The sequence below is a fragment of the Sphaerodactylus townsendi genome, linkage group LG03 (genome assembly GCF_021028975.2).
Source record: "Sphaerodactylus townsendi isolate TG3544 linkage group LG03, MPM_Stown_v2.3, whole genome shotgun sequence".
NCBI classification, from domain to species: domain Eukaryota; kingdom Metazoa; phylum Chordata; class Lepidosauria; order Squamata; family Sphaerodactylidae; genus Sphaerodactylus; species Sphaerodactylus townsendi.
This window is the reverse complement of record NC_059427.1, coordinates 165416976-165428259: the sequence shown is the minus strand read 5'-3', so window position 1 is coordinate 165428259 and position 11284 is coordinate 165416976. Positions and strand designations below refer to the sequence as shown.

At 52.5% G+C, this 11284-nt stretch overlaps 1 protein-coding gene across 1 annotated transcript; it reads right to left on the bottom strand.

Moving 5' to 3' along the window:
- Window positions 1-4301: 4301 nt before the first annotated feature.
- On the bottom strand, window positions 4302-6492 carry NOG (noggin). Its single transcript, XM_048490593.1, has one exon. The coding sequence runs from the start codon at window positions 6055-6057 to the stop codon at window positions 5398-5400; it is 660 nt and encodes a 219-aa protein (XP_048346550.1). The 5' UTR covers window positions 6058-6492; the 3' UTR covers window positions 4302-5397.
- Window positions 6493-11284: the final 4792 nt, after the last annotated feature.

Sequence of the window (11284 nt, the reverse complement as noted above, 5' to 3'; positions counted from 1 at the left end):
TGAGTGTCTGGGGTCAGGGGTGATGCCAGCTTAAAAGCCTTTTCACTGAACTCTTCTGGGTCCTCTTCCTTTGAAGTCCATCCCTTCCTAATCAGGTTGATACTCCCTTCTAGTCAAAGTGCTTTTAGGACCCTGGACGACAGACTGCAGTCCTAAGTAAACTTGATTTGCTCAGGGCCTGGAGATAGGCTTTGACTCCAGGCTTATCAGTTTACACCCACCACCTTTGCCAGCCAGGGCCGAGACACTCTGACTCTCTGAAGGGCCCGACTGGAGGGTTCAGAGGGCTGCGATCCCAAGGTCGTTGGGCGCGCCCTGTTCACATGGGAGTAAGTCCTCAGTGTTCAGTAGTACTTACTTCGAAGTAATTGAATACAGCAGCGATTCCCCAACGGGGATACTGTACCCTGCGGAGAATTCGGGGCATGCAAAAAAAAAAAGTGTAATGAGTTTGCTAATATGGCGGTACAATTTTAAAGAAATGGGTTGCCAAGGGGTACGGGAGTGAAGAAAAGTTGGCAACCACTGGAAATAGAGGATCTGCTTAATAAATGGAGGGGAGAGGCAATGCGCACATCTGCAGATAAGTGGGGTATTTGTGGCGCTTGTTCATGAACGCTTCTTTGCAGAGCTGCCCCAGAAAGAAAGCCCTGCCCACGATCTGGTGGTTTCCCCAGACTGTGTGGCCGTGGTCTGGTCGTTTTTGCTCCGAACGTTTCATCCGCTTTTGTCACCGTGAGATGCATTTCTCTCCCGGGCACCAAAACATCTGCTCCTCCCATGTCGCCCGCCTCTATGCCTGGCATCTCCAGAGGCACGTCACAGCAGGATGGGTTTCTCTCCCTGGCACCGACACAATCTCTTTACTTTGTAACTTGCTGATTCACTGAATGTTGAAGCTGTATGCTGCTTGACTTAGCTAAACACACAAGAAGAGAATTCAATCTCTATTTCTACTATATTTACCTGAACGCACTGAAGAAATTTCTGTCAAAAACGTGGACTAGCGCGCAACGCGTTCTGCGAACGTGGCTGCTGTCGCCGTGGTGTCTTCATCCACATGCTGGAGCTGCTGCTGTCTAGTACCACAATCCGTCTTAATATTTTTTACTCATTGAATATTGGTGATACTGACTCTTTCAATTTATTGGAACGCAATAGGAGTGTTGCAGGTTTCTTGCCTTTTGTACAATGTTTATTGTACAATAAACGCAGTGGCGTAGGAGGTTAAGAGCTCGTGTATCTCATCTGGAGAAACCGGGTTTGATTCCCAGCTCTGCTGCCTGAGCTGTGGAGGCTTATCTGGGGAATTCAGATTAGCCTGCACACTCCCACACACGCCAGCTGGGTGACCTTGGGCTAGTCACAGCTTCTCGGAGCTCTCTCAGCCCCACCTACCTCACAGGGTGTTTGTTGTGAGGGGGGAAGGGCAAGGAGATTGTCAGCCCCTTTGAGTCTCCTGCAGGAGAGAAAGGGGGGATATAAATCCAAACTCTTCTTATTATTATTATTATACAATGCTTTTGAGAATTTGTTACTAAGTACAGTCCCATTACGTTTCTTAGGTTGCCTAAGAGCCCTCATTGTATGTTTTGTTATTACCTTCATATCCAGTTGAATATTACTTAGAACATAATCACAATATATCTTTATGAGTAATCTTTATGAACGGTGTATGAATTATCTATTGACTTTATGCTCAAGCTAATTGCATATACCAATTAGTTCGTTGCCTTGTGTCACTATATATACAGTCCATGTTTCCTAGGCTGGGCTGGCCTCAGATTTTTTTAGTATTGGTTTGACTGTATATATTTGCTGATCTGTTTAATACCGACACAATCTCACCAGGGCAGGCCTCTGAACATACCAGCCATAGGGGCGGGTGAAAATGGGAGGAGCAGAAACTACCAGACCACAGCCACACAACCCAGAAAACCCACAACAGCCGGTTGACTCTGGCCTTGGACAAGACACCCCATGTTCCCTTCGTATGTCAGCATGTCCCATCTTTTTCTGTCCGGGCTCCAGTACCTCCAAAACTCCTGGCAAACCTTCAACATCCAAGGCTCCCAGAGACTGAGACAGGAAGTCCCTAGATCTCATGTGACCTCCAGACGGCTTCAGCCTCATGTCCCAGCAATTGGAGTATGATAGCACTGTCCTACTCTGCAAGGTTGTAGAAAGGAAGGGGGGAAATGGAGCACTTCCCTCCCAATCATTCAAAGTCACACGGGGCATTTCTGTTTTCATGGATGGGGTGCACCAATGCAAAGCGTGGAACAGATGCAAACCCCAAGTTACTCAACACTGGGGAGAGAAAGGCATGGGGTTTTTCCTCACAATCTGGCATGATTCCTCTTGCAAAGTGCGGCTGGGGGGGGGGGTGCCTTTTGCAACTTACTTGCAACAACCCCTCCCCCCCCCCCCACACACACAGCCAAGCCAAGGCAATTTATTCAGAGGAAGACCTTCCGGGCCTGCCTCTGTGGTTACAACCTGGGAAGGCCAGTCACAAAAAACTGTGGGGCAACTAATCCAGATTGTCGGGCAGCAACTCCAGATCGAAGGGCACTTCCGCCCATGTGGAACACTTTCAATCCACTTTCAATGCACTTTGCAGCTAGATTTTACTGTGCGGCACAGCAAAATCCACTTGCGAACAATTGTGACAGTGGATTGGAAAATGCATTATTCTGCCCGTGCGGAAGGGCCCTCAAAGAGCCTTTCTTTGTTGCAGGGTCCCGGTGGCAGGATTCCCCTGCAAGGCAGCTTGGAGGAGCCAGACAGAAGGGCTTCTCACGAGGGGGTAGGGGTGGGGGGGAGACCTCCCTTCCCCGTCGCTTGGCATGCCCAGAGGTCTAGTGACCAGTGGTTCTCAACTTGGGGGTCGGGACCCCTTTGGGGGGTCGAACGACCCTTTCACAGGGGTCACCTAAGACTCTCTGCATCGGTGTCCTCCATCTGTAAAATGGATAAATGTTCGGGTTGGGGGTCACCACAACATGAGGAACTGTATTAAAGGGTGGCGGCATTAGGAAGGTTGAGAACCACTAGTCCAGTGGTGGCGAACCGCACTCAGAGCCCTCTCTGTGGGCACACGTGCACAGAGTTTGTCATGTGATAATAGTGTAATTATTTCAGGGAGATTATTAGCATTAAACCTAAGACCTAGTTTTGGGGAAGCAGTGTAGGCAACCCTGTTAAGCGCTGTTAAACCCCACTGATTTTCATGTGTAGAACAAAAGCATGATCCTTTACCTAGGAGTAAGCTCGGTTGCTGGCAATAGGGTTTGCTTCTGAGTAAACCCTCCTAGGGTGGTGATTCACCCGTTGGAAGAGTTGCACGGTTGCTTCAAAGCAAAGCCACCGACTACCACCAAGCTTACTCCCGAGTAACGCACGCCTTGAGCCAACCGTTTTTTCTGTACTAAAACCTCAGTATTCAGGTTAAATTGCCGTGTTGGCACTTTGTGATAAATAAGTGGGTTTTGGGTTGCAGTTTGGGCACTCGGTCTCGAAAAGGTTCGCCATCACTGCACTAGTCTCATGCCACTGGCTTCTGCAGCATGCCAAGGGTTAAACCCCAAAGAAGGCGGACTGGCGGAGGGGGAGCGGACTGGCTCCTGGCCCGGATAGGTGGCCGTCTGGAGCTGCCGAGTGGCCGGCTCCGGTTTCAGCTCGGCTGGCCCTGCAGGGGAGGTGTCGCCGACACGTGGCTCCTCGTAAAGGAGATGTCAAAGCGGCCGCTGCTTCGCACCTTCCCCAACGGGTGACTGACAGCCAAATGCTGGGGGGGGGGGGAGGAGGAGGAGGAGGAGGGGGCAGACAGGGGAGGGGTTGCAAGAAAGGCCAGAGGAATGATTTTCAGTCTCTTGGGAGGTAGCCCCGTGGGAGTCAGTGGGGGGGGGGAATCAAGACCTGGTTTCATATGGGTTGGCCTTGCCATATCTCCAGGGGAGGGCGGGATGTCGTGGCCCCCTCAGGTGAGATCTGGCAAGGCCAACCGATGTTCTACGTTCAGATGCCGCCCCCTCCCGCCCTCCCCTGGATTTCTGGCAAGGCCAAGCAATGTTTCCCATGCAGGTGCCAACACCTCCCGCCCTCCCCTGGAGACATGGCAACTCCGATCATTATGAAACCAGGTCTTTGTAAGGCGGTGAGTTTGCCTCCCCAGATCAGTCCAAGAAACGGGGAGAAAAGCGATCGACTGAGACAAATGTTCCTTGGACGCCCCCTTCAACGAGCTGAAGCCCACCCACCCCCCAAAAAAAACTCCAAAGAGAAGAAGCCACCGGGGGTTGGCGTTTTAGTGGTTGATTTTAATTCTCGGGCTCGACTTTTTTTCCCGACTACAAAGGAAACAGATATAAAGAATAAATAGCGGACTCTTCCATTTACAGAGGGTCGAAGGCAATTTTTTTCCCCTTTAAAAAAACAACAGCTTTGTTCACTATATACAATAACACGCCGTCCTAAGCTTTTATTAGAATATCTTGGAAGTCCATTTAAAAAAACAACACCCCACACGGGACGCAGAGACACGTTTTCCGAAGAATGGAAAAAAAATCTTGTCCGTCGAGAAAACGTTTTCTTTCCCCTCCCCCCTCTTGCCAAAAGTTCGCGTTTTCGTTTGAACGAGAAAAATTCCGACTTCGCCCCCCAAAAATAAAAAAGGCAAAGAGAAGCGAAGCGACCCCCAGGCCCCCAGAACGCTTTTCTCCGCATTATAAATTAAAAGGGTGGGGGTGGGGGTGGGGGGCAAGGAAGGTTCCAGGCGAAGCCCCCTCGCCAATACAGTAGACCAGAAAGGAGTTCACCGTTGCGACACTGACCTTCGGACCCTGAGAGCCCAGATTGTCTCCTACACGTGACAGCGCAGCGCAACGTCTGAATAGGACGACCCGGGTCGTCGGGAATGGATCACAGTCTAGCCGAGGCAGGGTGGGCGGACCCAATTTGGGTTCCCGGACCCAATTTGGGTCAGATTAAACGGGAAGGGGGGAGTTTTCTTCGGGGAGGGGGGGGGCGGGCGATCAAGTGCACGCGTCTCCCTTTGCGGCGGAAACATGTGAATGGGTTACGTCGGGGTTTTGGATCTCCAGACGGGTCAAAGTCTCTTGGGCGCTGGTCAGCTGGGAAGGGTCCGGAGAAATCTGGGGGAAATTTCTCTGGGGTGTGTATTTAGAGGGGGCAGGGGGCTAGCCCTCCAGCGCAGGCGCCCTGCTCCGATTCCCCGCCGCCCTTTCCTAGCAGGAGCGTTGACACTCGGCGATGCTGGGCTCCTGGATCTCCGGACGCCTCGACGTGTCTTGGGTGCTGGCTGGCCTCTGGGAAGGGTCTGGGAACATGTCTCTGGGGGTGGGGGAGCCGCCCCCCCTTCCCCGCCGCCTTGCCCTAGCAGGAGCACTTGCACTCGGCGATGATGGGGTACTGGATGGGGATCCAGGCGCAGCGCTGCCCGCCCCGTCGCTGGCACCTCCAGCGCAGGATGGTCAGGTGGACGGAGCGGGCCGGCTTGCAGAGCATGCCCTCGGGCACGGAGCACGAGCGCTTGCCCGAGCAGCTGCCCACCTTGACGTAGCGGGGCCAGAAGCGACTGCCCAGGTCGTTCCAGGCGTACAGCACCGGGCAGAACGTCTGCGCCCACAGCCACAGCTGCAGCCGCCGGCGCAGCTTCCGGCTGAGCCGCGCCTTTTTGCCGTCGGGGAAGTCCAGCGCGCGGATCTCGCCGGGCATGGGCCCCGACGGCCTCTGGCGCAGCAGCGCCTCCAGCTCGGCCGACTCCTCGGGGTGCTCCGGGGGGGCGCTGACGGCCATGAAGCCGGCGTCGAAGTGGGCGCCCAGCAGGCCGCGCAGGAGGGTGTCGTTCAGGTCCTTCTCCTTGGGGTCGAAGAGCGGGTCCGGCGGCTCGATGAGGTCCACCAGCGGCAGGGTGTCGCTGGGCGCCGGGCGGATGTGCAGGTAGTGCTGGCCGGCCCCGGGGGCCAGGCGGAGGCCCAGCAGCAGCAGCAGCACCCACGGGTAGAGGGTGCCCACCCCCGGGGAGGGCTCCATCCCGGCCGGGCAGGCGCCGGCTTCACCGAGGCATCCGCGACGACTTGCACGGGCGGCTGCGCACCCTGGCGCGCCTTCAAACTCCCATCGCCGCGCCGGACCGGCCGCTCGCGGGTTGCTGCGCCGACGGGGCGGGAGGGAGCAGGCGATCGCGCCCCCTCCCCGGGCAAAATCCGGCTGCCCCGCTGGCCCAGGGGGTCGATCGGAGGTCTCACCGGGTCTTAGAGGGCTGCCCGGCGGCTCAGCATGGCCACCCCCTCCGCTTCCGACAGCTCCCGGCGTACAGGCTGGGCGGGAGGCGGCTCTTTAGGGCTCGGAGCGCGCCGGCGGGTCTGGGGCACCTCGCGAGCAAGCGACCGGCTCCATGTGCGCCCGGGCTGGCCTTCCCTTCGCCTGGACCCCCGCCTCCTCGCCCTGCCAACGCGCTCCCCTCCGGCTGGCTCCCCCCGGATTGCGCCGCGACCTGGCGGCGGCCGCATTTATTCGCGCGGCTCCGCGCGGCGGCAACCCCCGTGATGCAGCTGCCAGCCGGAGCCGAGTTCGCGGCCAGGCGCCTCCTCTCCCCGCGGCGCGGAATTGACGGCGGGGCTCGCCGGCCAGCTGCCCCACAGCGCCCTCTGCTGGAGGCAGCGCGACCACCCGCACCCTGCCCTCCTCAGGTGACTGGGGAATAGGAGAAGGGGCATCGGGCGCACAGGTCTAAACGCAGGCCTCCAGGGCTGCTGCTGAGTGCCGAGGCTCTCTTCCCTTCCCTTCCCTTTTCACTTTCTACCTTCACCAATACTGGTTCAGTAGCCTGGCAGGATGCCTGCTGTGCTGCTGCTGCAGCCTAGTGCAGCCTTCCAGGGAAGCGACAGCCACCAGCTTCTCCCCAGGTGGCCCATCTCCAGGTGGTGAGCCTCCAAAGGCCCGTGCTGGGAAGCAGCATCAGGCTAAGAAGAGGAGAGAAGAGTGTGGATTTTTTAATCTATCTATCTATCTATCTATCTATCTATCTATCTATCTATCTATCTATCTATCTATCTATCTATCTATCTATCTATCTATCTATCTATCTATCTATCTATCTATCTATCTATCTATCTATCTATCTATCTATCTATCTGCCTGCCTGCCTGCCTGCCTGCCTGCCTGCCTGCCTGCCTGCCTGCCTGCCTGCCTGCCTGCCTGCCTGCCTGCCTGCCTGCCTGTCCGTCACCACCTACCTACCTAGCTGCCTGCCTGCCTGCCTGCCTGCCTGTCCGTCACCACCTACCTACCTAGCTGCCTGCCTGCCTGCCTGCCTGCCTGTTCGTCACCACCTACCTGCCTGCCTGCCTGCCTGTCTGTCTGTCTGTCACCACCTACCTGCCTGCCTGCCTGCCTGCCTGTCCGTCACCACCTACCTACCTACCTACCTACCTACCTACCTACCTACCTACCTACCTACCTACCTACCTACCTACCTACCTACCTATCTACCTATCTATCTATCTATCTATCTATCTATCTATCTATCTATCTATCTATCTATCTATCTATCTATCTATCTATCTATCTATCTATCTATCTATCTATCTATCTATCTATCTATCTATCTATCTATCTAAATTGATTTTGTATACCGCCCCTCCCCCGAAGGGCTCTGGGTGGTGAACAACACAATAAAACAACAATCACATTAGAACCCCATTAAAACAGCAGATTAACAAAATTACATTGGCGTCCAGCATAAAACTTCATAAACCCACCCTGGGAAGAAACAAAATAAGGGAGCAGAGGGCCCCCATAAGTATTAAGTGGCCCAGAGTGTAAGGGGAGGGGAAAGGGGAAAGGGGCGCACATCAGCTGCCGGCCCCCCCAAAAGCCCGGTGTAACAATTCAGTCTTACAGGCCCTGCAGAACTCTCCAAGATCCTGCAGGGCCCGGATAGTTGGTGGTAAGGTGTTCCACCAGGCAGGGGCCAGGGCTGTAAAGGCTCTGGACCCTCCTTTTCTCAACGTAAGGGGTCTCAAAGGCTGCTTACAAAGTCCTTTCCCCTTCCTCTCCTCCCCACAGCACCCACCTGGCGAGGTAGGTGGGGCTGACAGATTTTGGAGAGAACTGGGACTGGCCCAGGGTCACCCACCAAGTGGAATGGGGAAACAAATCTGGTTTGCCAGATAAGAGTCTGCCAGCTGTAATAGGAGAAGAGTCTGGATTTGTACTCTGCTTTTCCCAAACGTAAATGTCTCAAAGCAATTTATGAGCCCCATTTCTCTCCACAACAAACACCTGGCGAGGTAGGTGGGGCTGAGAGAGTTCTGAGAGAACTGTGACGGCCCAAAGTCGCCCAGAAGGCTTCATGTGGAGGAAGAAAAGTTAGTTTTAGTTCCACCTTAAGGAGTCTCAAAGCGGCTAAAAAACTCCTTCCCTTCCTCTCTCCACAACATGACACCTGGTGAGACAGTGGAGCTGTGAGAATTCGGAGATAATAACTTGTAACAATTGGACCGGAAAAAACGTGACGCACGTATGCTGCTCAGTGGCTTCTGTATATTACACAATCCAATTAATTATACAAACATCTATAACCTACAATACTAAAAGACATTTTTTCTCATTTGCATTACAGGTACCCCCGCCGGGAGAGTGACAACGATATCCGTTCATTCCGTTTGATGCATTCCATTCATAAACATAAGGATACAGTCTCCGTTGTTATCTTCTGTTCTTTCCATATACTTCCTCCTCTTTTTTATTCCACAAATGTAGATATGTCTCTGGAATATTGTTTTCACTACTTGAACTGATTCATCACTTCTGTGACTCCCGAACATTTGTAATCTCCCTTCGGAGTTCCCTTATAACTGCCGATAAAGGAGCCTTGTCCTCACTTGGAGTATTCGTCAAAGCACGAAGCCTTGTTCTACTTGGGAGTATTCTTTAAAGCAGAAGCTATACGCGCTAGTTTCGCTTTTCGAATGCCTTCCTCAGTGCTCCATCCTCTAAAACATTCCAACATCATTAAGAATTAGTATTTGTAATATAAATTATTGATACATAATAAATACATAAATATATATATATGTGTTTCATCCATTTATAACTTATTTTCTTAAGAACATTCATCATACATTAGAATTCGGAGATGACTCAGTGGCAGAGCCGTAGCGAGGGGGAACTGTGCCCGGGTCATGTGTGTACCCTGCGCCCCTGCCATGCTCCTGGCTGCCCCCGCCCCACCTCATAACACCCCGCCCCTGCACCAGTGTGCACCTGGTGCAAGACCCCCTCCATCCCCCTGGGCGCTACGCCACTGGTGACTGGCCCAAGGTCACCCAGCAGGCTTCATGGAAAGGGGGGGGGGGGAAGCAAATCCATGAACATTTGTGTGTGTGTGTGTGGGGGGGGGTTTAATCCTCTCCTTCCCTAGCCAACACACCCAGTCTATGTTTGGGCTTGAATTGTCTCAGGCAAATCACCAGATGAAAGTCCACTGCTCATGTGGAGGAAGTAGGGAATCAATCCTGGTTCTCCAGATTAGAGTCTACTGTTCTTAATTGCTATAGGAGCAGCAGTGGCATAGGAGGTTAAGAGCTCGTGTATCTAATCTGGAGGAACCGGGTTTGATTCCCAGCTCTGCCGCCTGAGCTGTGGAGGCTTATCTGGGGAATTCAGATTAGCCTGGGCACTCCCACACATGCCAGCTGGGTGACCTTGGGCTAGTCACAGCTTCTCAGAGCTCTCTCAGCCCCACCTACCTCACAGGGTGTTTGTTGTGAGGGGGGAAGAGCAAGGAGATTGTCAGCCCCTTTGAGTCTCCTGCAGGGGATATAAATCCAAACTCCTCCTCCTCCTCCTCCTCCTCCTCCTCCTCCTCCTCCTCCTCTTCTTCTTCTTCTCTTCTCTTCTTCTTCTTCTTCTTCTTCTTCTTCTTCTTCTTCTTCTTCTTCTTCTTCTTCTTCTTCTTCTTCTTCTTCTTCTTCTTCTTCTTCTTCTTCTTCTTCTTCTTCTTCTTCTTCTATCCACCATGCCCAAGATCTCCACCAGTTCAGAGCCAGTCAGTATATAAGTAAAGGTAAAATGTTTTGCTCCAGGGTGTATCATTTCATTCTTTCTTACACTGGATCACATTTCCCATATTGATTCCCACTTGCCCAATGTGGTGAAATCTTTTTGGGATGCTTCACAATCCCCTTTTGTTTTCACTATCCTGAATAGTTTGGTGTGTCAAATGCAAATGTGATCCCTTCAGCTACCATCTTGAAAAATATGCATTAATTTTTTCAAACATCTCAAAACATGACGCAACATGTTGCAATGGCTAAGAATGGTGGACTCTAATCTGGAAAACCAGTTTGATTTCCTACTCCGCATAAGTGGCAGACTAATCTGGTGAACTGGGTTGGCTTCCCCACTCTTCTACGTGAGCAGCAGACTCTTATCTGGTGAACTGGATTTGTTTCCTCACTCCTGTACATGAAGCCTTCTGGGTGACCTTGGGCCAGTCTCAGTTCTATCAGAACTCTCTCAGTTCCATCCACAATGTGCCTGTGGAGGGGGAGGGGAAGTGATTGTAAGCTGCTTTGAGCTTCCTTAAAGGTAGAAAAAAGCAGCATATAAAACCCAACTCATCTTCCTCAGGTCATAGAATACATTCCCAACTACCTGGTGTCCTTTTACCGCTGTGCTATAGAGAGTGTCTTAACCTACTGCATCTGTGTATGGTTCTCCAGTTGCACAGTGGCAGATAGGAAGGCGCTCCAAAGGGTGATCACTACTGCGCAGAGGATTATCGACTGCCCTCTCCCCTCCTTGGAAGAACTCTATAATTCCCGAAGCCTAAAAAAAGCCCAAAATATTCTGAGAGACCCGTCTCATCCAGCACACTCTCTTTTTGAACTGTTACCATCCGGCAGACGATACAGGTCTATCAAAACTAGGACAAAGAGGCTTAGAGACAGCTTCTACTCTAGAGCTGTGGCTATGCTGAACCCCGCGGCTTCGTGTTGATGTGTTTGGGGCTGTGTAGGGATGGGTGGAGGAAGGGGAAAGTGAGGATGGGGTATGAGTCTGAAATTGTGTGCATCGAGGAATGCTGCTGTAAATTTCGTTGTGCGTGCACAATGACAATAAAATGCTTATGCTTATGCTTAAAGAAGAAGAGTTGGTTTTTATACCCCATTTTTCCCTCCCTTTAAGGAGTCTCACAGTGGCATCTTTCTAAACCTTCAGTGGACTTAGAAGAATGTCACTCTTTTTAGGA